This window comes from Cibotium barometz, chromosome 31 (assembly GCF_041138505.1).
Source record: "Cibotium barometz isolate CiBa-2024 chromosome 31, ASM4113850v1, whole genome shotgun sequence".
NCBI classification, from domain to species: domain Eukaryota; kingdom Viridiplantae; phylum Streptophyta; class Polypodiopsida; order Cyatheales; family Cibotiaceae; genus Cibotium; species Cibotium barometz.
The window spans coordinates 22,617,835-22,642,366 of record NC_141076.1 but is presented as its reverse complement, the minus strand read 5'-3'; the positions used below and the strand labels follow the sequence as shown (position 1 = coordinate 22,642,366).

Genomic DNA, 24,532 nt, shown 5'->3' with positions numbered 1-24,532 from the left:
AGTACCTGTTCGCATACTTGTCAGAGTACTTGTGTGTGTTGTGCTTCTAGGACCAACACCACAGCCTCTCTGAGGGCGTGAGCCAGGCTCTAGTACGAGAGCACCTGTTCGTGCATGTATTCATTATTTGCATTGCATGGAATATCTGGCTGGACAGCCCTTGGAACTTTGTACATAGTTTAAATACTCCAATAATATACAATAGGTATTGCGGGGGGCGGGGGGGCCTGTTCGCGGACCAGTGGTGGTGTACTGTGGAGTTTCTATCTTTGCACTGTTATCTTGTGCAGAGTTGTTTACTTTCCGTTTTTTGTTGCACTGTTGTTGGTTCATATTTAAGTGTTGACAAGCTTGTTGTTCACGAGACGGTGCCCAGGAATGTCCACACCTAGCCGGTGTTATTACACAAGGCACACAATGCACCCGGGTGCAAAGGGCCAAACCTTGAGGGCAACCTCACAGGCCGGCTTTCGAGACCTCGAACTCCAAACCTATCGATACCACACCTAGCCAACTGTTGACCAAAAAGTCCACGAGGGCATGCCGGGCGAAAGGGGGGGGAGGAGGAGATGTTTAGACCCAACTCAAAAGGCCCAGTATCAATGTAAGTGTAAAGGTCATTTTTGGTGCCACTATAAGGCACCCTATAAGGTTTCCCCAAGAAACCTGCTCCCTCAACTAGGCGCTTCTTTTTTAGGGCACTCCATTAAAGTCTCCATCGCCAAACCCAGTTGTCAAAACCTTTTTTTTTTTTCCAGAAAGAGACTTCTATTAAGTATGAGAAAAACATACAACAATCACACCTATAAGCCGGAAGAGAATAGAATCACCCCAATATGTAAGGTGATTTCAACCACTGAGGAGCATCATGATGCCATGTAAGACCTGTGGTACTAGAGGAAAAGAAGATGCCATGGTCCCATTCCCGCATAAATATCACACGCTTCGCCTGCGCAGAACAAGAGGGCCCCTGAATGCGAGCCCAAGTAGCCATAAGAGTGTGGATGATATCACCCCATATAGTACTAATGCACTGAGACCCAAAACTCTGGACACCCTCAATAGCCTCTGTGCATCTAGCTCTCCAGATCTGCCATGCTCTAATACGCAATAATCTCCCAACTGATGCCAATCCTCTCTCTAGGGAGTGTATACTCAGAGTGAGGAACATGCTGCAATAAACCATGCTGGGCAATACCTCTACGAATAAAAAAAAACAGAATCTGTACCATTGCTCTCATAAAAAAGTTGCGGACCGGACTGGGAGAGCCAAGCAACTGCCCCCCAAGTCACATGCATGGCTCGGCCACTCAATTTGCCCATAAGTTGGGCTACAAGACCCCAAATCTGCTGTGCAATGTTGCACCCCCATAGACAATGTTGTACGGACTCAAAATCTGCCGCACATCTAGGACAGGAAGGTGCTACACCGAAAACTGATCTCCACTGATTGGTGGGGAGACGACCATGTAAGAATAACCAAAAGAAATGAGAGATCTGGCTCCTTGTGTTGTCAAAACCTTGATTTGCCAAGTGCTATAAGATAAGCAAGATGGGAGCTCCCAAGAGCGAGAAGCTCAGCAAGAGGGAACCTCTCAGGTGCTTGACAACCCACAGGAGAGGACTCCTGTAAGGACAGGAGACAAGTTACTAAACTTTCGTGCTACTTTAGAAGGCCACCCAGCCATAATTTTGTTTGACTACGGAAGCACCGAAGACATCATTTTCAAGTGATTGCTCAGCAAATTCTCTTTGATTTGACACCGATAGACAAAATAGCCGCTGAATTTAGCCACAGAATGAATTGCACAGAGTGTATGATTGGTATTCTGCGAGAGACATTTTACACACGATTTCTTAGTCACGCCTTTATTTGCACATGTAATTTTGGGTGTCAAGTGGTTTCAACAATTCCAACCAATGATTTATTGGGATGACTATTATTTGATTATCGCACACAAGTTTTCAAAAACCAAGTCATCCACTGTGACCCCATTAGCTCTCAAGAGTCCGTTATCTCTAGTGTGCAGTCTCTTAGATCAGACATGCTGGTTTTTACTTTCGATGTGATGTAATCGGGACTAATCATGTGAATGAGTGTTCTCAGGACCATTTACAGGTTGTACTAAATAAGCAATGAAGAGCTCGACAAAAGACAAAGAAGACCAACAGACAAAAGCAACATGGGGATATTAGGACATCCAATGACGCCAGACATTTCCATTGTCCACCTGATTGGACACACATTACAGTTCAATGGATAACCAAAGAACAAGACCATGGTACCTCCCAAACGATCCGGATGAGTACCATACTAAGACGATACCATTCTGTACACAAGAGACTCAGCATTGTTGAAGGTTTCGTCAAAACAACTGTCCCAAACATGTCATCAAATTAAACAAGAGGGGATGTCCCATGCATCCCGCGCTTGGATGCCACATGGACATGCTACACCAAACAAGTGCAAGTCCCTGAGACAGAACACCAAGCATTCTCATTATGAGCCCTTGTCCAAGGAGGAGAGAGGAATCGCCAATGTACCGCCATGGGGTGGTAACGGTCATGCACATACAGCACACGACAGTGTTGTGCCCGTCCTGCACAAGATTGTAACCCTCTTGTATGAGGTAACCATATCAAGGCATTGCGTACACTTGGTAGACCATTTGATCGGATGGGCGGGTACCTGTCATAGTCAAATGTCTTGGTGTAGGTGCGTATAAATCCTTTAAATTGGTACTAGTCACACCATGGAAAACGGGAGAGATAAAGTCAACTCTAAGGGCTGTGGACAGCCCTTTGGGCAACCTAAAAAGGGGACATGGACTTGTCTCGGGCCCATGGCCAAAAAAAAAAGAACAGCAAGTGTAGGGCACCTATGTGTGCACTCTACCCAAGGATTTTCCAGCCCTGGACCAGCCCAAGGAGGGGGTTGGCCAGCCCTACATAGTCAGCCAGTAAAAGGCAGCCTCCAGCCCCTATATGAAGGGTGATCAGTTCCCGCAGAAGGGAGATCTCAACCTTGAGACACCCAAGGCTTGTTTGCATGCAAGAAGTGGCCCATAAACAAAAAAATGCAAGTGCAAATAGGTCAAGAACCAGGCAACCAGGAGCGTTGAGCAAAAACACAAGAACTCCCAGCGGAGTGAAGCAAAATGCAAGCATTAGGAGCTGTCCAGGGCCAGATCAAAGGGGCCATCTACAGCCCTCTCCTCAGGTCTGTCTGCAAGGCAAAGGTCAACATATTCAGGGCCATATCAGCCCTGGTCAGTCCTTCATTCATCTACAGAAGTACAAAGCAAATACACCTTTGGGTGGGGACCCTTCAGAGGGTTATTTGGGACAAAATACTGTATTCTCTCGCTCTCTCCTCTATATATTTGAATACTGCTTCTGTAAAATTAACGAGTAAAAGGTTCCTTGAAGCTTCCGCACGTAACACCTATTGTAATGCCTTCAGTCTCATAGACCCTTTGGGCCTCTTAAAGACGTAAAATAGTTTTCTTTCCTTTGATTCTGCAGGTCGATGCACACATGGCACAAGAATGAGAATGCACCTCCACGCTTCTTACAGGTAAAAGTCAGTTCTTACATATGATGAAACGTTACTGAAGCATGTAGATGACTTTGTATAGACAAAAGGCTGCATGCAATTCAGTACCAAGATTATTCTCACCTGTTGAGGAAGGTGTTAGTGTCATTAAACAAGGACCTTCAAATTACTTATGGGAATTATCGACATAAAAAGCTACAATGCAGATCCTTCCTACATATCTTCCTTTCCTGCTGTTTCTGAACAAAATATGCAGATCCTTCCTACATATCTTCCTTTCCTGCTGTTTCTGAACAAAATATGCAAGAAGACAATTCATTCCATGTTTTTACTAAACCTGAGTATATTAATGTTCACATGCACACACTGCAAGCAATTAATATTTTCAATTTTGCAAATTTCAAAAGATGGAACTCAAAGCACAACCCAAGCCAGTAGTTTATCAGAATCTTGTACCTGCTTTCGTAGGTTTGTTTGTTGTGTTTGAAACGTTCTTCTTCGAGTTGCACTTAGAACTTTGCCTCCGTGTGAGCCTGTCTGAAAGAAGAGCCACCCATCTCTTTGGATTGATGGCTTTTCTACCCATTTTCCTATGTCTCGTCTTCAAGGTGTTAAGTATGTCATCTTCAACAGTTCTCAATGCATTTGAACAAAGCTTATCCAAGTTCTGTGCCTCTTTGTCGCTTTTTGTCTCAACGTAGGATGAGCTTTCCTGTTGCTCTTTTCCTGACTCGCCACTGTCAAACTCAAATACATCAAAACCTCGTTCTGTTGTAAGCAATTCCTCTTGTAAAGGAGAATCTGTATCATCCACATTTGCATGAACCACACTGCCTATGTTCTGCTCTTGGTGCTGTGTGAAACAAAAACTGGGAACTGTATTTGCCTTTGCACTGATTTTGTTTTTTCGCTTCAACTTCTTTGTCTTGACTTGCCCACCACCCACAGGATCATTCAGGTCAGCATCACCTGGATTCAACTCATCCTTATCAACATCTGCTAATTTTACTACATTTGGCAACTGCTCATTCTCCTTGACCAAAAATAATCTAGATTCTTTCCCGTCATTTTGGTCCACACATTTATCCACCTGGCCACCTTCACGATCGGAACCGGTGGTGTTCATCGCTGCATTAACATGCTGATCCAAGACAGATTTATTCTGTTCTATTCTCCTCTTTTTTTTCTTCCTATGAGCTCTAACAGACTCTTTTTCTACGTTCTCTTCCAAATCCATACAGTTTTGCTGCCCAAAGTTGTTGTCAGTATATTCAAGTAGACTCCCAGCTGTTTTATGCCCTCCTATTAAGCTGCTTTCCATATGTTCCTCTCCACCCTCAATTTCAGCACTAGATTTGTTTGATGGAGTTTTCACTGTGGCCCTGTTTTCACCTGAAAAGTGAGCTGTGTTGTTACAATCGCCTGCCTCAATAGATCTTGTCGTGCCTCTTGATAGATTCCGTTTTGGTCTCTCACTTCTGGAAGATCCAAGATCTTCAGATCCCACGCTTAGACCATCATGGCTTTCAGTATTAATCTGCATTGGGCTCCCCGGCCCATCAAAATTATCTTGCATTTTACCCTGACAAGACGTTTCACACTTATCTTTTGTTGCTTTAATTGAAATTTCCCTCAAGTTGATACTTTCGTGGAAGGTTTTCGGTGAGCCAGCATCACCTTGAATATCTTGCTCCTGGTTTGCAAACAAGCCCTCCTCTGGCGCTGGAGCCTTATGTGTCTTCAATCCCTTCCTTTTTTTGGGTTTCTTGTGTTTCTTGGGCACAGAAATGTTGTTACCATTTGGAAAAATGGCACCCAATGGCTGCTCCCCATGATCATGACCAAAATTTTCACACAAGTTTCCACTTTTAACAACTGCATTAAACTCTTCTGAGCAAAAACTCTTAGATGGATGTTCTGCTATCCCAAGGGCCCTCACATTGGAAGCCCCCTTTTTCTCTGCCAATATTTCTGTATTTTCTGGAGAGGTGTTCAACTGTTTAGAGCTCACCTTTTTGGCATCCTCTATCTGAGTTTGTTCAAAATCCTTTAAATGCTGTTTTGTGTTCATTTGTTCTTCCACTCCCATCAGAGCAAAACCCATTTGTGCATCCATTTGACTCTCCTGTGTCTCAAGGACTACATCTGCAGACAGACTAGCAACAAGTAGAATACTGTGATCATTGAGTTGAATAGGATACTCACTTGATTTGTTGAGAAGATATTTATGTGCCCAAGTGTCACCAGAAGTCTCTTTATTTCCTGTCATTGCATTAATAATAGGCAAGTTGTCAGTCTGTTTTGTGTCCCCTTCGATTAGTTTTTTTTTTCCAGAAAAGAGACTTCTATTACGTATGAAAATTTTTTACAAAAAGGGAGATTTCAGACCAAGCAGGGGGGAAATATCAACCAATCTGGTGCCTTGTGCTGCCAGCAAGGCCCCATATGACATAGAGTGAAAAAATGCCATGATCCCATTCTCTCATAAATTGGCCACGTTTTCTCTCTGCAACCCTCGAAGCTCCCTGAATCCTGGCCCAAGTGGCCATGAACGTGTGGATAATATCACACCAGATCCTGCAAATCATAAACCAAAGTGCCCTCCATGGCCTCTGTGCATCTAGCATGTCAGATGTCCACACTATGATGCTAGCAATAATCTCCCATGCAGTGTCCAACCTCTGTGTTGGAGGTACGTAGCTTGACTCTTGGCATGTCCTGAAGATGACACCGCCAAACCCACTCCCTGTGTAACCCGCATGATCATATCTCTGTCATTCCCTTCAAACCTAATTTGCGGGCCCGACTGTGTCAACAAAACAATAGCACCCAAACAACTGTAGGCATCTCTCATCCTTCCAAAAACGTGTTTTATTGCAGTCCAGATCCTCTGTGCCTCCCTGGACTCCCATTAGCAATGGTAAACTATCTCTCAAGCTCCTGCACATCTCGGGCAGGTTGGGCTAGCGCCAATGACTGATCTCCATTGGTTGGTGGCAAGTCCACCATGTAGAGAAAGCCAAATAAAAGAGGAAATCTTTGTTTCCCTATACCAGTGCCACAACCTCCGCCAAAAAGCTCCCTTGATGTCAAGGGTGATCATAAGCATCCCAATGAGGTCTAGAAGTAATGACTCTATGGATTTGTCCCAAAACCAAGTGTTTGGCGTTCCGCACAATGTAACTGAAGAAGGGCATGCTTTTCGTGGGGTTAAAAGCATCCCTCCACTCCCACTCACCGCGGTCCTAGTGCAAGTATATGATAGGACACCCATCATATAACCAGGGCTCCAAAAGTTCATAATCATCCCTTGAGTCAGATCAATATGGATGTGCTACAGGCTGAGATAAGCCAATGAACTCATCCTGTGTAGATGGTTAGCCACCAACAAAGAAGTGCCCCACTCCCTATCATAGAGCACACTCAATGGGAAGGAGAAGATGGCAACCCCAACATCAAGCTTAGTGGGTTGGGTTGAAACACATCACAATAAGATTCCACTTACTTGTGTGCTTGCCCATGACTGACTCTCACTGTTTACCATCCATGAAGCTCGTCCATTTCTCGGCAACACTGCATACCTTCATATGATTACAAAACAACAAAGGCAAAATATAAGGATTTGGCTAGTACTCGCCACCAACCTTAGGCTCCAAACCACACACAGTAGTAAGCTACCCACTGAGCTAGACACCGGCACAACCCTAGCAAGCACATACCCACAAAGCATGCGCATCCCATACGACGCACCCCAGCCATCACGGCTGTCACTGACACTTCCTACCAGTGGGCTAACCACTACTTTCGCATTGCTAGCAATTTCAAACCTATTGTTCGACATCAACCTTCAACTTTGGCTACAAGAAATTTCTTCTTACCAAACCCCACACACCCGCATGCCCAGCAAAAGGCATGTCATGACCCTCAAACAAGATGTGCATCAATATTGGCATATATTACATGGTTGTAGTGCCACATGTGAACAGGGCACATATGGTGTGAAAGGACATCTTTTTCTTATTTGTTGTTCTTTGATATTATATCTAGGTTGACTTCTCAACTCCACACACATTCCAATGCAATCCACACATTTGCATCTCCATCTCTCACCATTTTCTGTGTGATCTACATGCTGTGTATTTCTGTGTGTAGCTGCAGCTCCCCTCCTAGGCCAACAGTGGTATCAGAGCCCTGCCCTGAACCCTAAGCTGTTGTCGTATCATCTTCGCCAACAGTCACCTGTTGTCATGTACGGCCCAGCACATCACTCTTCCGTCGGTTCCACTCGCCTACGTGGCCCGGCCAGCTCGCCTCGCCGCCCTCTCCCCGCCAAACACGGGTGGCACTAGTGCGCAGTGATCCACCTCTGCCCATCTCTGCCAGCTGGCCAAGCGGCTCTTCTGCGGGAAAGCGGCTCATCTCTGCCAGCTAGCCAGGTGGCTCTTCTGCGCGAAAGCCCACCACCGCCCAATCCGCAGGCCGAGGTCCAAGCACAGTGGACAGAGCTCCGCCCAGTTTGTGCCTGACGTGGCACAGGCCTGAAATTAGAGATTTTTGGGGGCCTTCCATCCGACAACTTCGTCGTCAGTCACCCCTTGCCATCGTCGTTGCCGTTCCGTGCCCGTCCGACACAGAAAATCCTGCAATGCTTGTGCTGTCTCTTCCCGCCACCTTTTGTCTGTTCACCGGTCTACAATTTGCTATTCCAACCAGCAGAGCAGTCGATTGTTCCCACCCGACCTGCTCGTTTATCTGGCCGACTTGATCGTCGCCTTCCTGCAGATCTGCAGGTGATCCAGTACAGAGGACAAATTTTGGGGTTTTGTGAATTCATGCTTCAGTGCAAAATTCCAAGCGCATGAAACACTACAGTGCAAAATTTGTGAACTTTTTGGGACTCTTCTGAAATCTGTGCTTAATTGCACAATTAAATTGGGGCTTTTTTGAAATTTGTGCTTAGGGTACACAAAATTTGGGAATTTTGTGATTTATGTGCAATTGGTCCAAAATTGAGCCGAGTGGTGCATTAAAATTTGGGGCCTTTTGCATTTGTATACAATTGGCACATCATACAGCTCGTTGGCACACAAAAGTTTGGGGCTTTTCATTCTACATGCCTTGTTTGGATGTTTGTGCAGTGAATATGCAAGGATTTGAATTGCACGTGTCATCAGGATACTCCAAACACTTATTGCACCCTTGTATTTGGAACAAAAAGTTTGCTCACGAACTTGTGATTGTCTGGCACAACAGTCTGGTGAATTGGGATTTTGCCTGCAGGTGTTTTTTACAGCACACTTGGTTGCACGTGTTTGCATCTCTCTTAGCAAAGAGATTTCAGCATTATGGTTGGTAACACAACTGATATATTTGGGGTTTTGTCCCAAGAGGACAAATTGGAGTTTCATGGTCCAAATATAGTTGCAATGAAACGCATTTCATTTAGTATGAATAAAACGAAACCTTTCATACAAATGAAACGCGTTTCATTCGTCTCCACCTGGGATATGTAACGCCTACATGCGCCTGTGAAAACATTTGAAGAAGCTCCTGCGTTGGAAATATCAACCCCTTCTTCTCAGGTTCCATGTCCGCCATCTCTCAGGTTGGTTGTGCTGATTTGTGCCGTTTTTCTTCGATTTTGCCAAAAAAAAAAAAAAGAAATTTGGGGGTTTTCATGCTAGGGTGCCAATCTTGCCCTGCCTTTGTCAAGATGCCTCTCACTACGAATGTCATGTGGGCCCATGTAACTCTTGTATCAAGATATGGTGGTTCAGGCACCCAAAAGTGGAAATGTAATTTTTGTGGAGTTTGCTTAGGAGGGTCTATAATCCGTGTTAAGGCCCATTTCACAAGTTTAACCGGGGAAGGCATTGGTGCATGCAAACAGGTGCCTGCAAACATCAAAGCCGAGCTTCAATAATGGGAAAAGGCAGCAACTAGTAGGACGGTTGTGGACCTCTGCCTGCCTGAGGATATTAAGGCTAGTGAGGATAAAGGTGATGCGTCAAAGAGAACACGGTTGGGTTCAGAAGAAGATGCACAGAGCCAAGCAAGATTTGGGGGTGTTGGTAGTTCCACTCCCTTTGCCCCAATGCGCACCCACGATGGAAAAAGGCCATGAGGGTAATCAGCCGCATTGGATGTGAGTGGGAGGGACCCTCCTATGAGAGCTTTTTTTTCTAGGAAAAAGATCCTTCTATTAGTTACTGAACAAAACAACCAGGAAGGGCTAAAAGCAACCACGAAGGGCTAGATACAAACCCGCCTCATGTGCAAGGCGGGGATCAAGTAATGAAAGGAGGGGAAAGAGACGCTTCTCCTCCGACTGGCCGCTCTATCAAGAGAAGGCTATCTCATATAGGGGGAGGAGGGGGAACAACCACACAGGTGGTTTGTAATGCCAAGTGGGATCACCACCTCTATAAGTGAGAAAAGGGCCAGGCCGCCAAAGCCTCAACCCACCGCTTCCGCATGCAGTCAAATGCACCCTGCAACTTCGCCCACTGACCGCGGAGGATATGTATGATATCAAGCCAAATGCTCCTGATGGACTCTACTGGCGGAGTGTAGGTACCCTCAATGGCTTCGCTGCATCGAGCTCACCATATGTGCAAGGTTGCAATGCTACTGGCAACTGCAAAATCCCCATCTCTGGCATGAGCCTGGTTGCCAGGAGTATATAGGTGGGGGGGTTGTGATTGGTACCGCCGAAATGCGGTGGTGAGAGACCTTGAGGGCTAGCCCTCCACAATCCTCCTCGTAAGCCCTAACCACCTCATACTCTATGGCCCAAGCGACAGTGTCTCGTGTAATGATCCGGGTCGAGGCCCTGTCCATAGTAAAGATGCGGAGAATCCTCCGCCAAACCTACTGAGCCTTTCGGAAATTCCAAAGACAAGGTCGCTGAGACTCCTGAGGGTGGCTGCACCTCGGGCAAGCTGCTGGCCGACCTCCAACTGCCAACCAAGTGCCGACCGCTAAGCTCCTGTGTACCATCAGCCAAAGAAAGAGAGTGATCTTTTTAGGCCAAAAATTGTCCCAAAGCATCTTCCAAAAATTTGAGAGGAAGCATTGTGAGAGGCCCTGTGATTGCCAATGTGCTGCTGTTGCAGGGCTGCCATCAATCTCTGGCATCTGGATCCTATGGCCTAGCCACGTTGTATATGCAAACAAGGGGGCATCTAGAGTCTCCTCCCGATCAGCGGAGTCATGCCAAGTCCACTCGCCTGGGTCCCACTGTAGGCGCATGAGAGGTCGGCACTCCCATATCCATAGCTGCCAGAATCTCTCCCTAGCCACCTTGGCCGGTGGTGGGTCTATATGCCACTCCCGTTCCTGAAATGTAATCACACTCACCCTCTGTAAGGTGCAACCACTAAAATCCTCTAAGGGGAGCTCAAATCTCTCTAATCTACCATGGGAAATGGACTCCATGTGCATCCCATAGCCTAGACTTGCTCATTGAAGATCTTGCAAAGATTAGGTGGATTGCTGACATCTTTGATATCGTGCATAGCTTGGTGAAGTTTGTTACCAAGAGGCCCAAGGTCTTGGCAATGTATCGTGCCAATAGTGACCTTGAGCTTCTGAAGCCCTCACAAACCACGTTTGCATATATGTTCATTGTGATTTAGGGGGTAGTGAGAGTCCGACAGGGACTCATGCACACAGTGATCTACCGAGAGTGGATGAGCTGGGAGGATTGTAGTTCGGGTCCTCGTGATGGGAACTGGAGCACATGGGCCCTCTTCCATACAAAGAAGAGGAACAGGTTGTCTACTGCTCAGTTGGAACGGTTGGTGAATTGCCATTGCAATCTCCACCTAATTGAGCAGTCGGGCAATCCGATAGAACCTCGCCAAGTCAATGTCAATAAAATCAACATTCAGAAGATGAAAGATGTCATAGAGATTCCTCCGGAGGAGCGGGACATATATGCCATGTTGTATGAGGAGTTGATGGCACCTGCTCATGCCACACGAGCATCAACATCAGCATTATCAAGAGGTGCTAGTACCATTGTAGCAGCTAAGACAAGTGTGGCAGCTGAGGGAATGTCGTCCTTTTCTGCCCTAAGAGTGACGCTCAGTCTACCGAGGAGGCTACTGATGAGGACATCCAAGATGTTGAGGATTGAGTGCCCAAACTCCAAATTGAGGACTCTAGTCTTTGGGACTATTAGGCTCCTCTAGTTTGTCATGCATGATTGCATCTATCAGCATGCTTTACTTTGTGTATTTCAGACTTCAGTTTTCTATTTTTGTATCAGCTCAGGATTCATACTTTTTGTGATCACTTTGAGTGCTCAATGGACTATGTCACTCTTGTCTGTAGGCTGCTAGCCTGCTTTATATATTATTTCTTGAGTTTTGAGTAGTTATCATTATTGGTGATGGTGATGTTGCCATTTTATTTATGCCAATTGGTCGGTTGGGTGCCCACTGTAACTGGGTCACCTAGATTCTTTAGTTTTAACTTGTAAACATGTTTTAATGGGTAAATGATGCATGTTTAATATTGTTTTGCAAGGAAGGCAACATATTTTTACATACTATAAACTTATATATAAATTTTGGGGCCTGTATCCCCCCCCCCATGAAACGTTTTTGAAACGTCTAGGATTTGAAAGAAACATTTCTGAAACGTTTCATGAAACAACTGGCAACTATGGGTCCGAAACCTTCTTCTGGCCAAAGGTTTACCGAAAGAACAAATCTTCCGTCATGCGTGGTAGTGATGGGGCTTTTGTTGCCCAAGGCAAGGGCAAAGGAAAAGCCAAAAGCAATTTTCAGCCAAAGGCTACTTTGGGACAGCCTTCACAAAAGGCTAAGAATGATGTAGGTAAGCCCAAGAAAAAGAGCAAGTGTCACTATTGCGAAAACGCGGGTCACTATGTAAATGAGTGTAGAAAGCGGCTTGCAAAGGAGAAGAAAAAGGAAAGCGGCATGATTGTAGACTCTTCTTCATTACCTACAGTGAAAAATGATGCGTCCGTAAATCTTGTGCAGGATGAGTGGACTTTTCTTACTTGCAGTTATGATGCATCATTAGAGCATATGTCTCTGAGTGTCAATGAAAGACCTGACACATGGTACTTTGACAGTGGTGCTTCTAAACACAAAACCTCTCAAAGGAATTTGTTTAAGAAGCTTATGGCTGCCCTTGAGGGCAAAAAGATAACATGTGCAAACGATTCTTCTTACCCCGCTAAGGGAATTGGTGAGGTGATCCTCACAACAGCAAATGGCACATACTTATGTCTTCCAGATGTATTGTATGTGCTTGGAATTAAGAAGAATTTAATGTCAGTTTCCTCGTTTGCTAAAAGAGGATATGCAGTGAACTTTGAAGACAACGGGTGCACAGTCAAGGACCACGAAAGTGGCTATCCATTAGTCACATCCGGCACATTGTACCATGGATTATACCAGCTTGATAGGTTTGACAAGAGAGAGCATGATGCTCATGTGGTTACCACTCTTAACACCTGCCATGCAAGAGAGAGAACTGTGGCATGCCAGGTTGGGCATGTGAATTATGGTAGTTTAATGCTACTACAAAGGCATCAAATGGTGCAGGACATGCCTCGTGTAGAGCTACCACCAAAGCCTATATGTGAAGGGTGCATATTGGGTAAAAGCATAGAAATGTATTTCCAAAAGATGGATCAGCAAGGGCTGCCCAGAAATTATAGCTTGTGCACAGCGATGTGTCTGGCCCTATGGTCAGAAGCTAAAGAAAACTCTTAGCAATCGAATAAAAAATTAAACTCAAGAACAAAAGTTGTATTTATATGGGTCCCATCTCTGAGTATAAGCGCCCAACTTGAAGTAGGAAAGTAGTGGCTGTAGGGAGGCCAAAATTGATCAGCCTAGGGGAAGAGCTGAAAAGTTTATTGAGCCTTCAAGAATTGATTGAGTGTGGGGAACTGACGGGGTCAATAACTGGACAGATAGATTTGAACTTATAAAGAGTGGTGATTGAGTGTGGGGAACTAATGGGTTCAATAACTGTACAAATAGATTTGAACTCATGAAAATCGAATTCTCCTTGTAAAAAAGATTGTCGATGTGATGAACCAAGACTTATGCTCCAAAAACCAGTTGAATGTACCCGTTTTATACGGTACCATGCTCTAAGGTCATACGACCTACTTCATATTCAGAGATTAAAAGAGCATGAGAAAAAAAGGGAGGGAAACCTTGGAGGGTGCTACTTTCTGTATTTGTGTGAGTCATGCACTTGGTTTGGACACAGGACCCTGATGGCAAGTGAGAGTAAATGGATAAAAAAGTTTGTGGATTCCATGTTATCTCAGGAGTCTGAGGCTTGGGTGCACTTGAATTGACCTGTAAGAGGTGGACCTTTGTTTGATTCCGGTGATTCTGATGTTCAGGTGCACTTAAGTTGACCTTTAAGGTGGGGGTGCCAGGTATCTAATTTCTCTTCTCGTCAGATGTATGTTCTTATCGACAGATTATTGGATTCACAAAGGCATGGAAGTTGGTGCACATGCAGTGTGTATATGTCCAGTGAAAAGATCACTGTCTTTTGTGCATCTGATTTTATAAATTCTGGCCCAAGTTCAATGTACTTTGGGCTTCTCTTTAGCTGAAATCGTTTGAAGGCAGCTTGCAAGCGAGAAGGTCTATAATGCTCTTTCAAAGGTCTCCTTTTTAGACTTCCATTTTTCCCTGCTGCAAGTTTCTCATTTGTTCAATTCTCAGCTGACATTTGCAGATGGATCCAACTTCTGAGGGTGTTGCACATGAATATACTAAGATTAAAATAAAACAGCAGCACAATGTGCTTTCAATTATTTTTTTCACAACTGGAGCTCCCCGTACTGTCGCGCACCCCTCTCCATGCCTGTGCACCTGTGCGCCTTCTCGTTCCTGCCCGCCATTCACTACCCCCCCTCCCTTCTCTGACTGCCCATCATCCAGCTTGCTGCTCACTTCTCCTTGCCTGCCATTCACCTCGCTCCCCTCCTCTCTACACACTTGTCCTCCTGCCCGCCATCCCCTGCCATTCACCTCGCTCCCCTCCTCTCTACACACTTCTCCTCGTGCCCGCCATCCCCTTCATTGCTGTGCACTCCTCCTGCCTGCCATTCACCTCGCCCTGCCCACCCTCCAGCCCTTCCTTCACAGCCGTCGCTCTTGCCCGCCATTGCATGATTGCTCCTGCCCAACTGGCCACCATTGCTACTGTCACTGCCATCTCCTTCCCTTCTTTCCCTCCCCTCCGCCTCCCTTCTCTTCGCTGCCCTTCCTCCACCTCACTCAAGTACGGAATATTCTTTAACAGGTTTCAAGTCAGCCTTTCGTTCCGATTAACATCATGGCTAATCAACCCCCTCCACCCAGGCGAACCATCCATTTTTCACAAGACAAGCTTGAGTTCCTCTTCGCCGAAATTGAGAAAGACTCCAAGACGACACTCATTGGAAAAATCTTTGGCTCTCACCCCTCCCGTATCCAGGCATGTGAGACTGGGTACTAGCGGCATTGTCTTCCAACTCCGCACTCTACTTTAAAGATGTGAGGCTACTTGGGAGAGGATTCTTCCAAGTAGACTTTGATGTAGAGGAGGCAGCCTCAGAAGTGCTCAAGGGCAGTCCCTTCCCTTTGCTATTGCGAAGGCATTACCTGTTCAATTTGTCTCACACTAAGTCCCCACACTAATACAGGACATCGGGCAATATCCAAGCACACTTATTTTTTGAAGAAAACAAGTTAAACAATGGTAACCAAACCAACCGTGGATCTTTCAAGCAAATATGTACGTTGTAGTGAAAAGGAGACCAGTATAAAGAATTGTTTTCTTTTGTTGTGGGAAACATATTTCTCATAATACCACATATGGTGAGATACTGAAATATGTGCTTGATAGTTGTTTCTTTCATCAAAAACATTATTTGGAACCAGTTCATTTCTAAGCTGAGTTTGTAGAGAGAAAGGGCTTCTTAAGCAATAGACCACTACACTATAATCAATACCTTCCTCTTTACTTCTGGTAGACTTGAAGCTTCCTGGGTATAAACAGCATCCTTTTGTTTCAGCTTTATCAGAAGCTTGACTGACCGCCTCTTCAGCTCTCTGAACTGAATTTCTCTGAGGAGTTGAAAAGCCCTTCTCACTTGCAGAAGAGTCAAAACACCCCTTTTTTGGCCTGCAATTTTCATCTTTTCCAGTAGCTCCAAAACTGCTTGGAGACAACTTGTCCTTCTGTGTATCATGATGTGATTCAGAACCCATTGATGGCGACTTCAAATTCTGGCGATTTGACATTGCAATCTCTGCATCTGTAAGAAGAACGCTCTTTCTTTGGCTTCTCATTGTACTATAATTCGTCATAGGATGATCCAAACTATGCAAATCATTTATTCCTTCAATACTTCGCCTCAAATCACCATTCTCCTGCTCTTCCTCCACATTTTGATGACAATTTTGCGCTTCAGATAATGGATCCTTTGTACTGACCTCATCTCTGCATTCCAGATCTTGCTTGCACTGCTGGAGCCTCTCAAAAGAAATTCCACCCTCATCTGGTTTCCCTCCTGCTTTGATGCAGTTTAATTGCATGTTATCAGGGCTAAATTCCCTCTCATGAATGGGCTTGCAGATTTCCTGACCTTGCAATTCCCCTTGGTTCTTGACAAGTACCTTGTCTTTTTTAAAATCTCTTCTTGTTTGCTGGTGCTTTTTCCTTCTTTCCAACACTCCCCTGCTAAGAGCAGCTAATGTTACTGCATCCAATTCTGAACAGGGTTGTGTATAGGGAGCTTCCATTGAGAGCAAAGGGCACCCAAAATTCCCCTGAGCATTCAAGCAGTCCTGACTGGCAATCAATGGTGAATCCACTCCATTGGAATCCTTCGAAGCCTTTGCCTGACACAAAAGAGCATTTGGACCTTGCGCAGGAGCCTCTTCAATTGAAGCTTGCCTTTCAGTACCCAAGTTTTCATACATTGCATCCTGCAGAGCTTCGGGACACTTAAACAATGGCTCATCCAGAGCAGCACATAAATTCCCTGTCCTTCCATTTGCAAAACTTCTATTTTGAGTAGGTTTGGGATTGTTTGAAGTTGAACTACTCTTTGGGAACCCTGACAATACTTCAGCATGAATTTTGTTCCAACTTTTTCTAAGAACTTGACCCACAAGCAAGGACTCTGTCACATGATATTGTTTGTGATTGTATTCCACCTGACAATTCCAAAAACTACAAAGTTATTTGAAATACATGAGGAATAAAACCTTTCAATGAACATTAGAGTTCCCTAAACACTCCCTGTTTAAACTCTACAAATTAAATCAGGTGTATACATAGTTTTTGTAAAGCACTACCATTTTATCAGTATCATCACAGGTCAGATCACATAAGTGCCCTTCTGATCAGATTTAGTCCTCTGAGACTCCCCGTTTTAGCTCTACGAACTATACTTACGCATATGGATAGTAGTTATAAAGCACTACCATATAGCTCATGAGCATCATCACAGCACAGATCACATGACCCACAAAGGCATGTTGATCTGGTTATAGGAAGTAGTACACTTTTGAGATACTTAACCTTTTACAATAAAATAATAATCTTTTATGCATACCTCTATGCATGAAAATCAAATATGATAAAAGTAACACTTTTACAATAAAATAATAATCTTTTATGCATATCTCTATGCATGAAAATCAAATATGATAAAAGTAACACTTTCATAATAAAAGAAAATTATTCCTTTATCCATAAAAATCTATTTTGATGAAAGTAACACTTTCAGAAGTTGGAGACTTTGTGACAGATAGCAAGTAGCATATATATCACTAGAAGACTTGCTTTAACACTAGTATTATAAATGTTATCAAAGCACTACACACACCTGTTAAAAATCTGGCGTTCTCTCTCTCTCTCTCTAACCACATCTTCACCCTCCATGCCATCATGGAGGAGGGTAGAGCACGACATCAGAGGATTTACTGCTGCTTTGTGGATTTCCGCAAAGCTTTTGATAATGTACCCCGAGCCCACCTCCTACACCGTCTAAAGGAGATAGGAGTCCCATCTGACATGGTTTGGAGCATCATCACCCTCTATGAGTCCGTCACTAGACGCGTGAGAGCCCCAGGAGGTACATCACAGGAGATTTCCAGCACTATTAGGTTGAAATAGGGCTGCCCTCTATCACCCACTCTTTTCGCCCTCTACATTGATAAGATCTCGAGCTTCATTGACGGATTAGGCGGGGCTGGTCCCACACTGACAGGCATATTGATTCCCATACTACTTTATGCAGATGACATAGACAGTTGGATGCCTTACAGGACTTTTGCACTCAGCGGGACCTCTCTATTAACCTTGGTAAAACCAAGGTAATGGTCTTCAATACCTCTCGCCCCTTCACATCCAGATTGAGCCTCACATATAGAGGGGATCCTGTGGAGATTGTCTCACCCTATGTCTACCTTGGTGTCACTTTCAGTGGCCCACGCTTCACCATGCTTCCCGTAGCACATGCCAAAGTGACACGGGGATATGCAGCCTTAAGCTTACTTGAGCGGCAGTGCTTCTAGGCACATTTCCAAGAGCCCAAGACGAAGGGTTGGCTTTTTGACACCCTCGTCACACCAGCCTTGATGTATGGAGTAGCCTTCTAGGGGCCAGATTTATCCGATGAGGATTGGCAGCGAGTTGATAGCCCCCAGGTCATGATGTTCTCCTGTACGATTCGCAACAAACCATCAGTCCCACACCAGATTATCCAGGCATAGTTTGCTGCACCCCAATGGTAGTGGATGCACTCTTCCAGACAATCACACACCTCCATCGCATCAATCACATGGATCCCCACAAGTATCCGAGGCTTGCCCTGGAGTCCTAAAGACAACTAGCACTTGAGAGCCACTCTGGAGTATGGTATGCACTAGTTTCCACTTGGTTCTCAGTATATCAACAAGTTGCAGGCTCTTCAGCAAGAGGTTCTCCAGGCCGGGAAAGAGATATCGTCAAAGGATATGGCCATAACGACGTTGTCACACTTGCCCTCTCAGTACTCAGGATTTTACTCCTCTTTGATCACCAAATGGCAAGCTCAGCACCATCACATGGGAGAAGCTTGTGCCCATGGTCTTCGACCAAGAAGAAGGATTCACGAACCCTCCACAGAGCGGAGGCTCTGAGGCCTTGACTGGCCAACGGTCGAAAGGCCGTAACAACAACAACAACGGCAAAGGGAAGTCTTCTGAGAAGAAGCCCGATTCAAACTAAGAGAAACTGAAGGCCGAGAGCACCTGTAATGATTGCGGCGAGAAAGGCCACCGTTGGAGGAAGTGTCCCAAGCGGAGAGGAGGCAATTGGCTTCACCGCGAAGGATACTCGGGAATGGATTCTTGATAGTGGTGCTTCCAGGCACATGACTCCTTCCCGTGACTTCTTTCAAGATCTGAAACGGCAGTTAGGTCGCATTTTCATTGGCAGCAACTCCACCATACCGATTCACAGTGAGGGCTGGATGGAGATCATTCCCGATGGCAGAGGGGGGACGCATTCCTCTCATGTTCTTTACGTCCCCGCACTTGGTTTTCATCTGTTGTCAGTGCATAAGGTGTGCAAGACTAGCTTCCGGGTGGAGTTTGAGGAGCATTCTATTGCTCTACGGGACAGCGAGACTGGCCAGGTTGTTTGGGAAGGCGGAGTGGAGAATGGTATATACAAAATCTCAGCACTCTCCTCTTTGACAGGTTCTCAGATTGGTGATTTGTGGCACTTTTGGCTTGGCCACTTGAATGTGGATGCGTTGTGGCGAGCTTTCCGGGACCAGATAGTGGTTGGCTTGCCAGATGTTAGCAACAGGCAAGGATGTTGTAGTTCTTGCATTCATGGTAGGCAACACAAGGAATCTTTTCCGAAGTAGGCTTCCAGGCAAGCTTCGAAACCTTTGGAGTTAGTACACACCGACTTGTGTGGACCTATGCAGACACCATCCTTGGGAGGTTCTTTGTACTTCATGCTGCTTGTTCGTGATTGTAGCAGATTCTCCTGGAGTTGTTTTCTTTCACACAAGGACCAAGCTTTTGCTTGGTTCAAGGAGTGGCATGTGATGGTGGAGAAAGAGCCTGGCTTGCAGATAAAGACTCTTAGGACTAATAAAGGAGGAGAATTTTCTTCCAATGCATTCGTGCGGTTTTGCGCAGAACATGGCATCAAGTGGGAGCTAGCCAATACAAGTTCGCCGTCAGAGAATGGAGTGGTTGAGCATAAGAACAGGACTGTGGTGGAGATGGCGAGGACGATGCTAGAGCATCGTGATCTTCCTCGTCCACTTTGGGGAGAGGCTATGGTTACGGCTGTCCATATCCTCAACTGTTCTCCGACGACTTCAGTACCGAACATGACTACCTTTGAGGCATATTTTGGCAGAAAACTTGATGTCTCCCATTTCCGTGTGTTTGGGAGCGATGCATATGTTCACATTCCGAAGAAGCAGAGGGGAAAGCTTGACTCAAAGTCCCAAAAGCTTGTCTTTGTGGGATATAACTCTCTTTCCAAGGGATATAGGTTGTATGATCCAAAAAGGAACGAGGTCGTTGTCAGCAAGGATGTGGTTTTTGATGAGCATGTTCAAGTTTCCATTGTTGATGAGCGCCCACTTCTTGGAGACCCACAGGATTCTGATGATGATTCCCAGTCGATTGTTCCAGCTGGATAGCTTCAGTTAGTTTGAAAAGGATGAGCCCACAGCTAGAGATGAGCCCCTGCAGCAACAAGAGGCTCGGCGTTCTGTTCGAGTATCCAGGTGGTTGGTGGACACCCTTCGGGAGTCAGGTGTTACGAAGCTTCCCTCCAAATGGACACAGAGGACGGACCTCGAAGATCACGTAGTATTCGTGACAAAAGTCATTCAGCAGAGCTTTTACAGGTAAACTATGCTTTGATGTCTTGTATCATGCGGGACAAAGAGCCCACTTCCGTCAAGGAAGCCCTTGTACAAGATACTTGGAGGAAAGCCATGTAGGTGGAACTGGATGCCATAGAGAAGAATAACACTTGGGAGTTGGTTTCGAGGCTGTCAAAACAGTATGTCATTGGTGTCAAGTGGGTCTTTAAGACCAAGTATATGTCAAATGGGTCGGTGGACAAACACAAAGCCAGACTTGTGGCTAAGGGTTATGCTCAACGGCCAGGCATCGACTATGAGGATACCTTTGCACCGACAGCGAGGATGACCATGATTCGGACCGTTCTTGCCCTTACTTCTTCTCAGCAGTGGCCCGTATTTCATATGGATGTTAAATCTGCGTTCCTTAATGGTGACCTGCAGGAGGAGGTGTATGTTGAGCAACCTCCAGGCTTTGAGGCTCCAGGATCAATGTAGATATTTTACAAGTTGCGGAAGGGCTTGTATGGTCTTAAGCAGGCTCCCAGGGCTTGGAATTAGAAGATTAATTCCTTCTTTCTACGGACTGGATTTTAAAGATCGATTGCTGATCCTAACCTATATCTCTTTTGGGAACACAGCATGGTCACGTTGATCATCCTTTACGTGGATGACCTCATTCTCACTCGCGGTCATATGGAGCACATTGCAGTGACAAAGGCTACCTTGTCAAAGGAGTTTGAGATGACCGATTTAGGCTTACTCCACTTCTTCTTGGGATTGGAGATCAAGCATACCCATACGGGGTTCTTTGTCTCTCAGCAGCAGTATGTCCACGAGTTACTTAAGGCCTTTGGGATGAAGAACTGCAAGCCTATCACGTCACCGATGGACCCGAACACAAAACTTACAGTTAATGATCCTTGTGAGCCAGTTGGTTGATGCCTCTGTGTACCGGAAGCTGGTTGGTTCATTGTTTTGATTGCTGAACACCAGATTGGACTTGAGCTTTCCTGTGGGGCTGTTGAGCTCGTTTATGCAAACGCCATTGAAGTCTCATTGGGACGCAAGATTGCAGATCTTGCGGTATCTGCAGGGTACAAAGGATCTTGGACTCTTCTACACCACTAGAGGTGAAACGAAGGAACGAGTTCGACTCCAAGGTTAAAGTGACTCAGATTGGGGAGGAGATTCAGACATGAGAAGATCTACATCAGGCTACAGTTTTACCCTCGGCTCAGGCGCTGTTTCATGGAGCAACAAGAGGCAGCCAACTATTGCCTTGTCGTCTACAGAGGCAGAGTACCGGGCTGCTTGTGGTGCTGCTTGCGAGATTGTGGGGCTACGGAGGTTGCTTGGCGAGATTGGGTTTCCATAGAAGGAGCCCACTGTCATCCAGTGCGATAACCAGAGCTGTATCGCTATTGCTCAGAACTTAGTCTTCCATGCCCGGACCAAGCACATAGAGATACAATATCATTTTGTTCGTGAGAAGATCTTGGCTGGTGACATCTTGCTTCTTTATTGTTCGACGGAGGACAATGCGGCGGACCTCTTCACGAAGTCTCTACCTCAGGCTATGCTTCGGCGGCACTCCAGCTCACTGGGGTTGGTTCCACATCCTGGAGCTGAGAGGGGGGTGTTAGCAGTCATCTCCTGCCTGTATATTTACACCAGGGCCTCTGTTGTGGGTGTGCCCGCTCGTATTTAGTGTCTTCCCATTTTTCCTCTCTCTCCGTATTTTTCCCTATTTTTTTGGAGCTGTGTATGGGTTATCGGCTGCCCCCAGATGACTGGCCGACTGTATCTGTGATGGCCGACTGATCTGGTGCTACCCGACCCTTTTCTCAATCCTCGCCGACAGCCTATGTTCCGGCTTGGTTGCCTCATGTTGGGCTGTGTTATGGCATTTGTATATGGATAATCCGGCATCTCCCGTGGGGAGAGTAAGGCCCTCAAAGCTTGTACATGATATTATTCTCCTTGGGTAATAAAATACTCCAAGGGAGGGGTCGGCCCATTCCGGCCTCTATGTGGTGTCACATGTGCAAGATCCATTTTCAGCATTTGTGGATGTTTTGTCCAGCTTTTATGTTTTATGCAAAGTGATGATGGATCTGTGTTAAGGTTGTGGCCATGTTTAAGTGTTTTGATATGCATTGATGGTATCAACAAGTGTGTCAAAGGCCCTAGTCCCTCGGGCACCGCCGCGAGTTTCATGCTCACCGCCATCAAGCTACCTCTCCACGACGTGACATAGCTGAGGGAGACCTCTCGGCCATACTCATTAGCCCCATGCTTGATATTTTCGAGAGTGGTATACCATCTACTCAGAGCTGATGTTGCTCTGATGTTTCGATGTTCTTAGTATTCCATGATGAGTTTCCATGGACAGTTTTGAAGAGAGAAGGTAGTGGCGAATCTTCTGAGGAGAGAGCACTTATCATTCGTTTCCCCTCCATGGAAGCGAAGGACTTCTTGAAGAGACGTCCTACACTCAAGAAGACGGGAATATTTCTTGGAGATGACCTCACACTCTCGCAACTTGCCCACATGAAAGAAGTTATGCCCGAGATAAGGGCAGCCCGAGAGAAAGGAAAAGTGGCCTTCTATAGAGATGGTAGAGTGGTGATTATGGAGAGGCGCTCTTCATGAGGGCGCGAGACCTATGGGACTACACTCAAAGTTGCTATTTGGAATTGTAATGGATCTCTACGCCTTGATGGAGGGGCTTTTGAGGATAGTTTCACTGGGAGGGACATCATCTTCTACTGTGAGACCCATCAGGCTCCTGGAGAGTCCATACCACATGTTAGTGGATACCGATGGGAGACAGCTTGTAGACAGGAGACTCGTTCAGAGCATAGAGGACGGGGCTCAGGAGGAGTGGCAGTATTGTTTAGAGAGGAGCTGCAGCCACTGATACATATAGTCCGCAGAGATAAGCAAGCTAGGTACATGTGGGTTAGACTAAGGGCAGAGACGGGCAGATATCTCTACATTGCTATATGCTATTTTGCTCCTAGTACATCAGTGTATGCATCACCTAGCGGGCAGTTTCCCTTTTCTATTTTGGATGATGACATTTGGGAGTTCTCTAGGGATGGTGACATCATTCTCTTCGGGGACTTCAATGCCAGGACCGCCCATAACTAGAGAGTATTTTATGATACCTCAGAGGAGATGTTGAGGGAGCTTGATGTTAGGTATATGGGCCTATCTAGACTCTCACAGGATGAGGAACATACTGTGTGTGGGCGGACATGGGGACTGCACATGGATTGGCCATCCTGAATGGCCTACAGAGATTCCCGATAGCGGGCGGTTTCACTAGCTTTCCACATCGGCGTGGTGCTAGTACAATGGACTATGTTATGGCTCAACCCAGTCTCATTCCCTCTTTTCAAGATTTTATGGTAGGCACTAGGCCGGTTGGAGTAGCAGTGGATCATGCTATCTTGTCCTTCACTCTCACATTTCAGTTCAGCACAGCTCCATTGGGACAGGTCTCTACACACACTCGTTATACCTTTACGAGGGAGACTGACACCGTGTACACGGATAAGATATACAGACGCTTATGTGCCGAGGAGCCGGGACGGCCATTAGATGAGCTCACTCAGAGATTGATAGAGACGCTTCATGCTGCAGCATCAGAGGCATATCCCCATAGTCAGCCTACACGGAGACGATATGGGAACATGCCCCAGAACAGCTGGTATGATGAGGAGTGCAGAGACATGAGGATCAGATTACAGAGAGAGGTGCTCATGGGTGTTACCACTCATAAACAGTGACGGATTACCTTCCGGCGCCTAGTGCGACGGAAGAAGAGGGCTTATCTTGCTCAGTTAGAGAGGGACTTGTATCAGTTATTTATGAGTCAGGACTCAGGCGAGGCATGGAGACTATTCCATGAGCATTCACCATCACCAGCCATTACCTCCACAGAGATTTGAGGTGAGTATGCAGCATCCCTGTACACAGCACCAGGACAACCGCCCCTGCCAGACCCATCGGAGCCATGCCTAGAGACATGTGCTTTCTTTACTGCTGCGATGGTAAGGAAAGCTATTGGTGACAGGATGAGGACT

At 45.8% G+C, this 24,532-nt stretch overlaps 1 protein-coding gene across 3 annotated transcripts in view; it reads right to left on the bottom strand.

Annotated features, from left to right (window-relative positions):
* The window catches only part of LOC147620629 (uncharacterized), a 74,621-nt gene that overhangs the window by 8,365 nt on the left and 41,724 nt on the right, over positions 1-24,532 (bottom strand). For 2 of the 3 annotated variants that reach the window (XM_086824881.1, XM_086824883.1), the window contains exons 3-4: positions 15,561-16,770; positions 4,013-5,818 (exon numbers count right to left, since the gene is read on the bottom strand). In XM_086824881.1, coding sequence (XP_086681007.1) covers positions 4,013-5,818; positions 15,561-16,770 — 3,016 coding nt within the window. Of the gene's footprint in view, positions 1-3,595; positions 3,680-4,012; positions 5,819-15,560; positions 16,771-24,532 lie in introns of all 3 variants that reach the window. The other variant, XM_086824882.1, reaches the window with a different exon arrangement.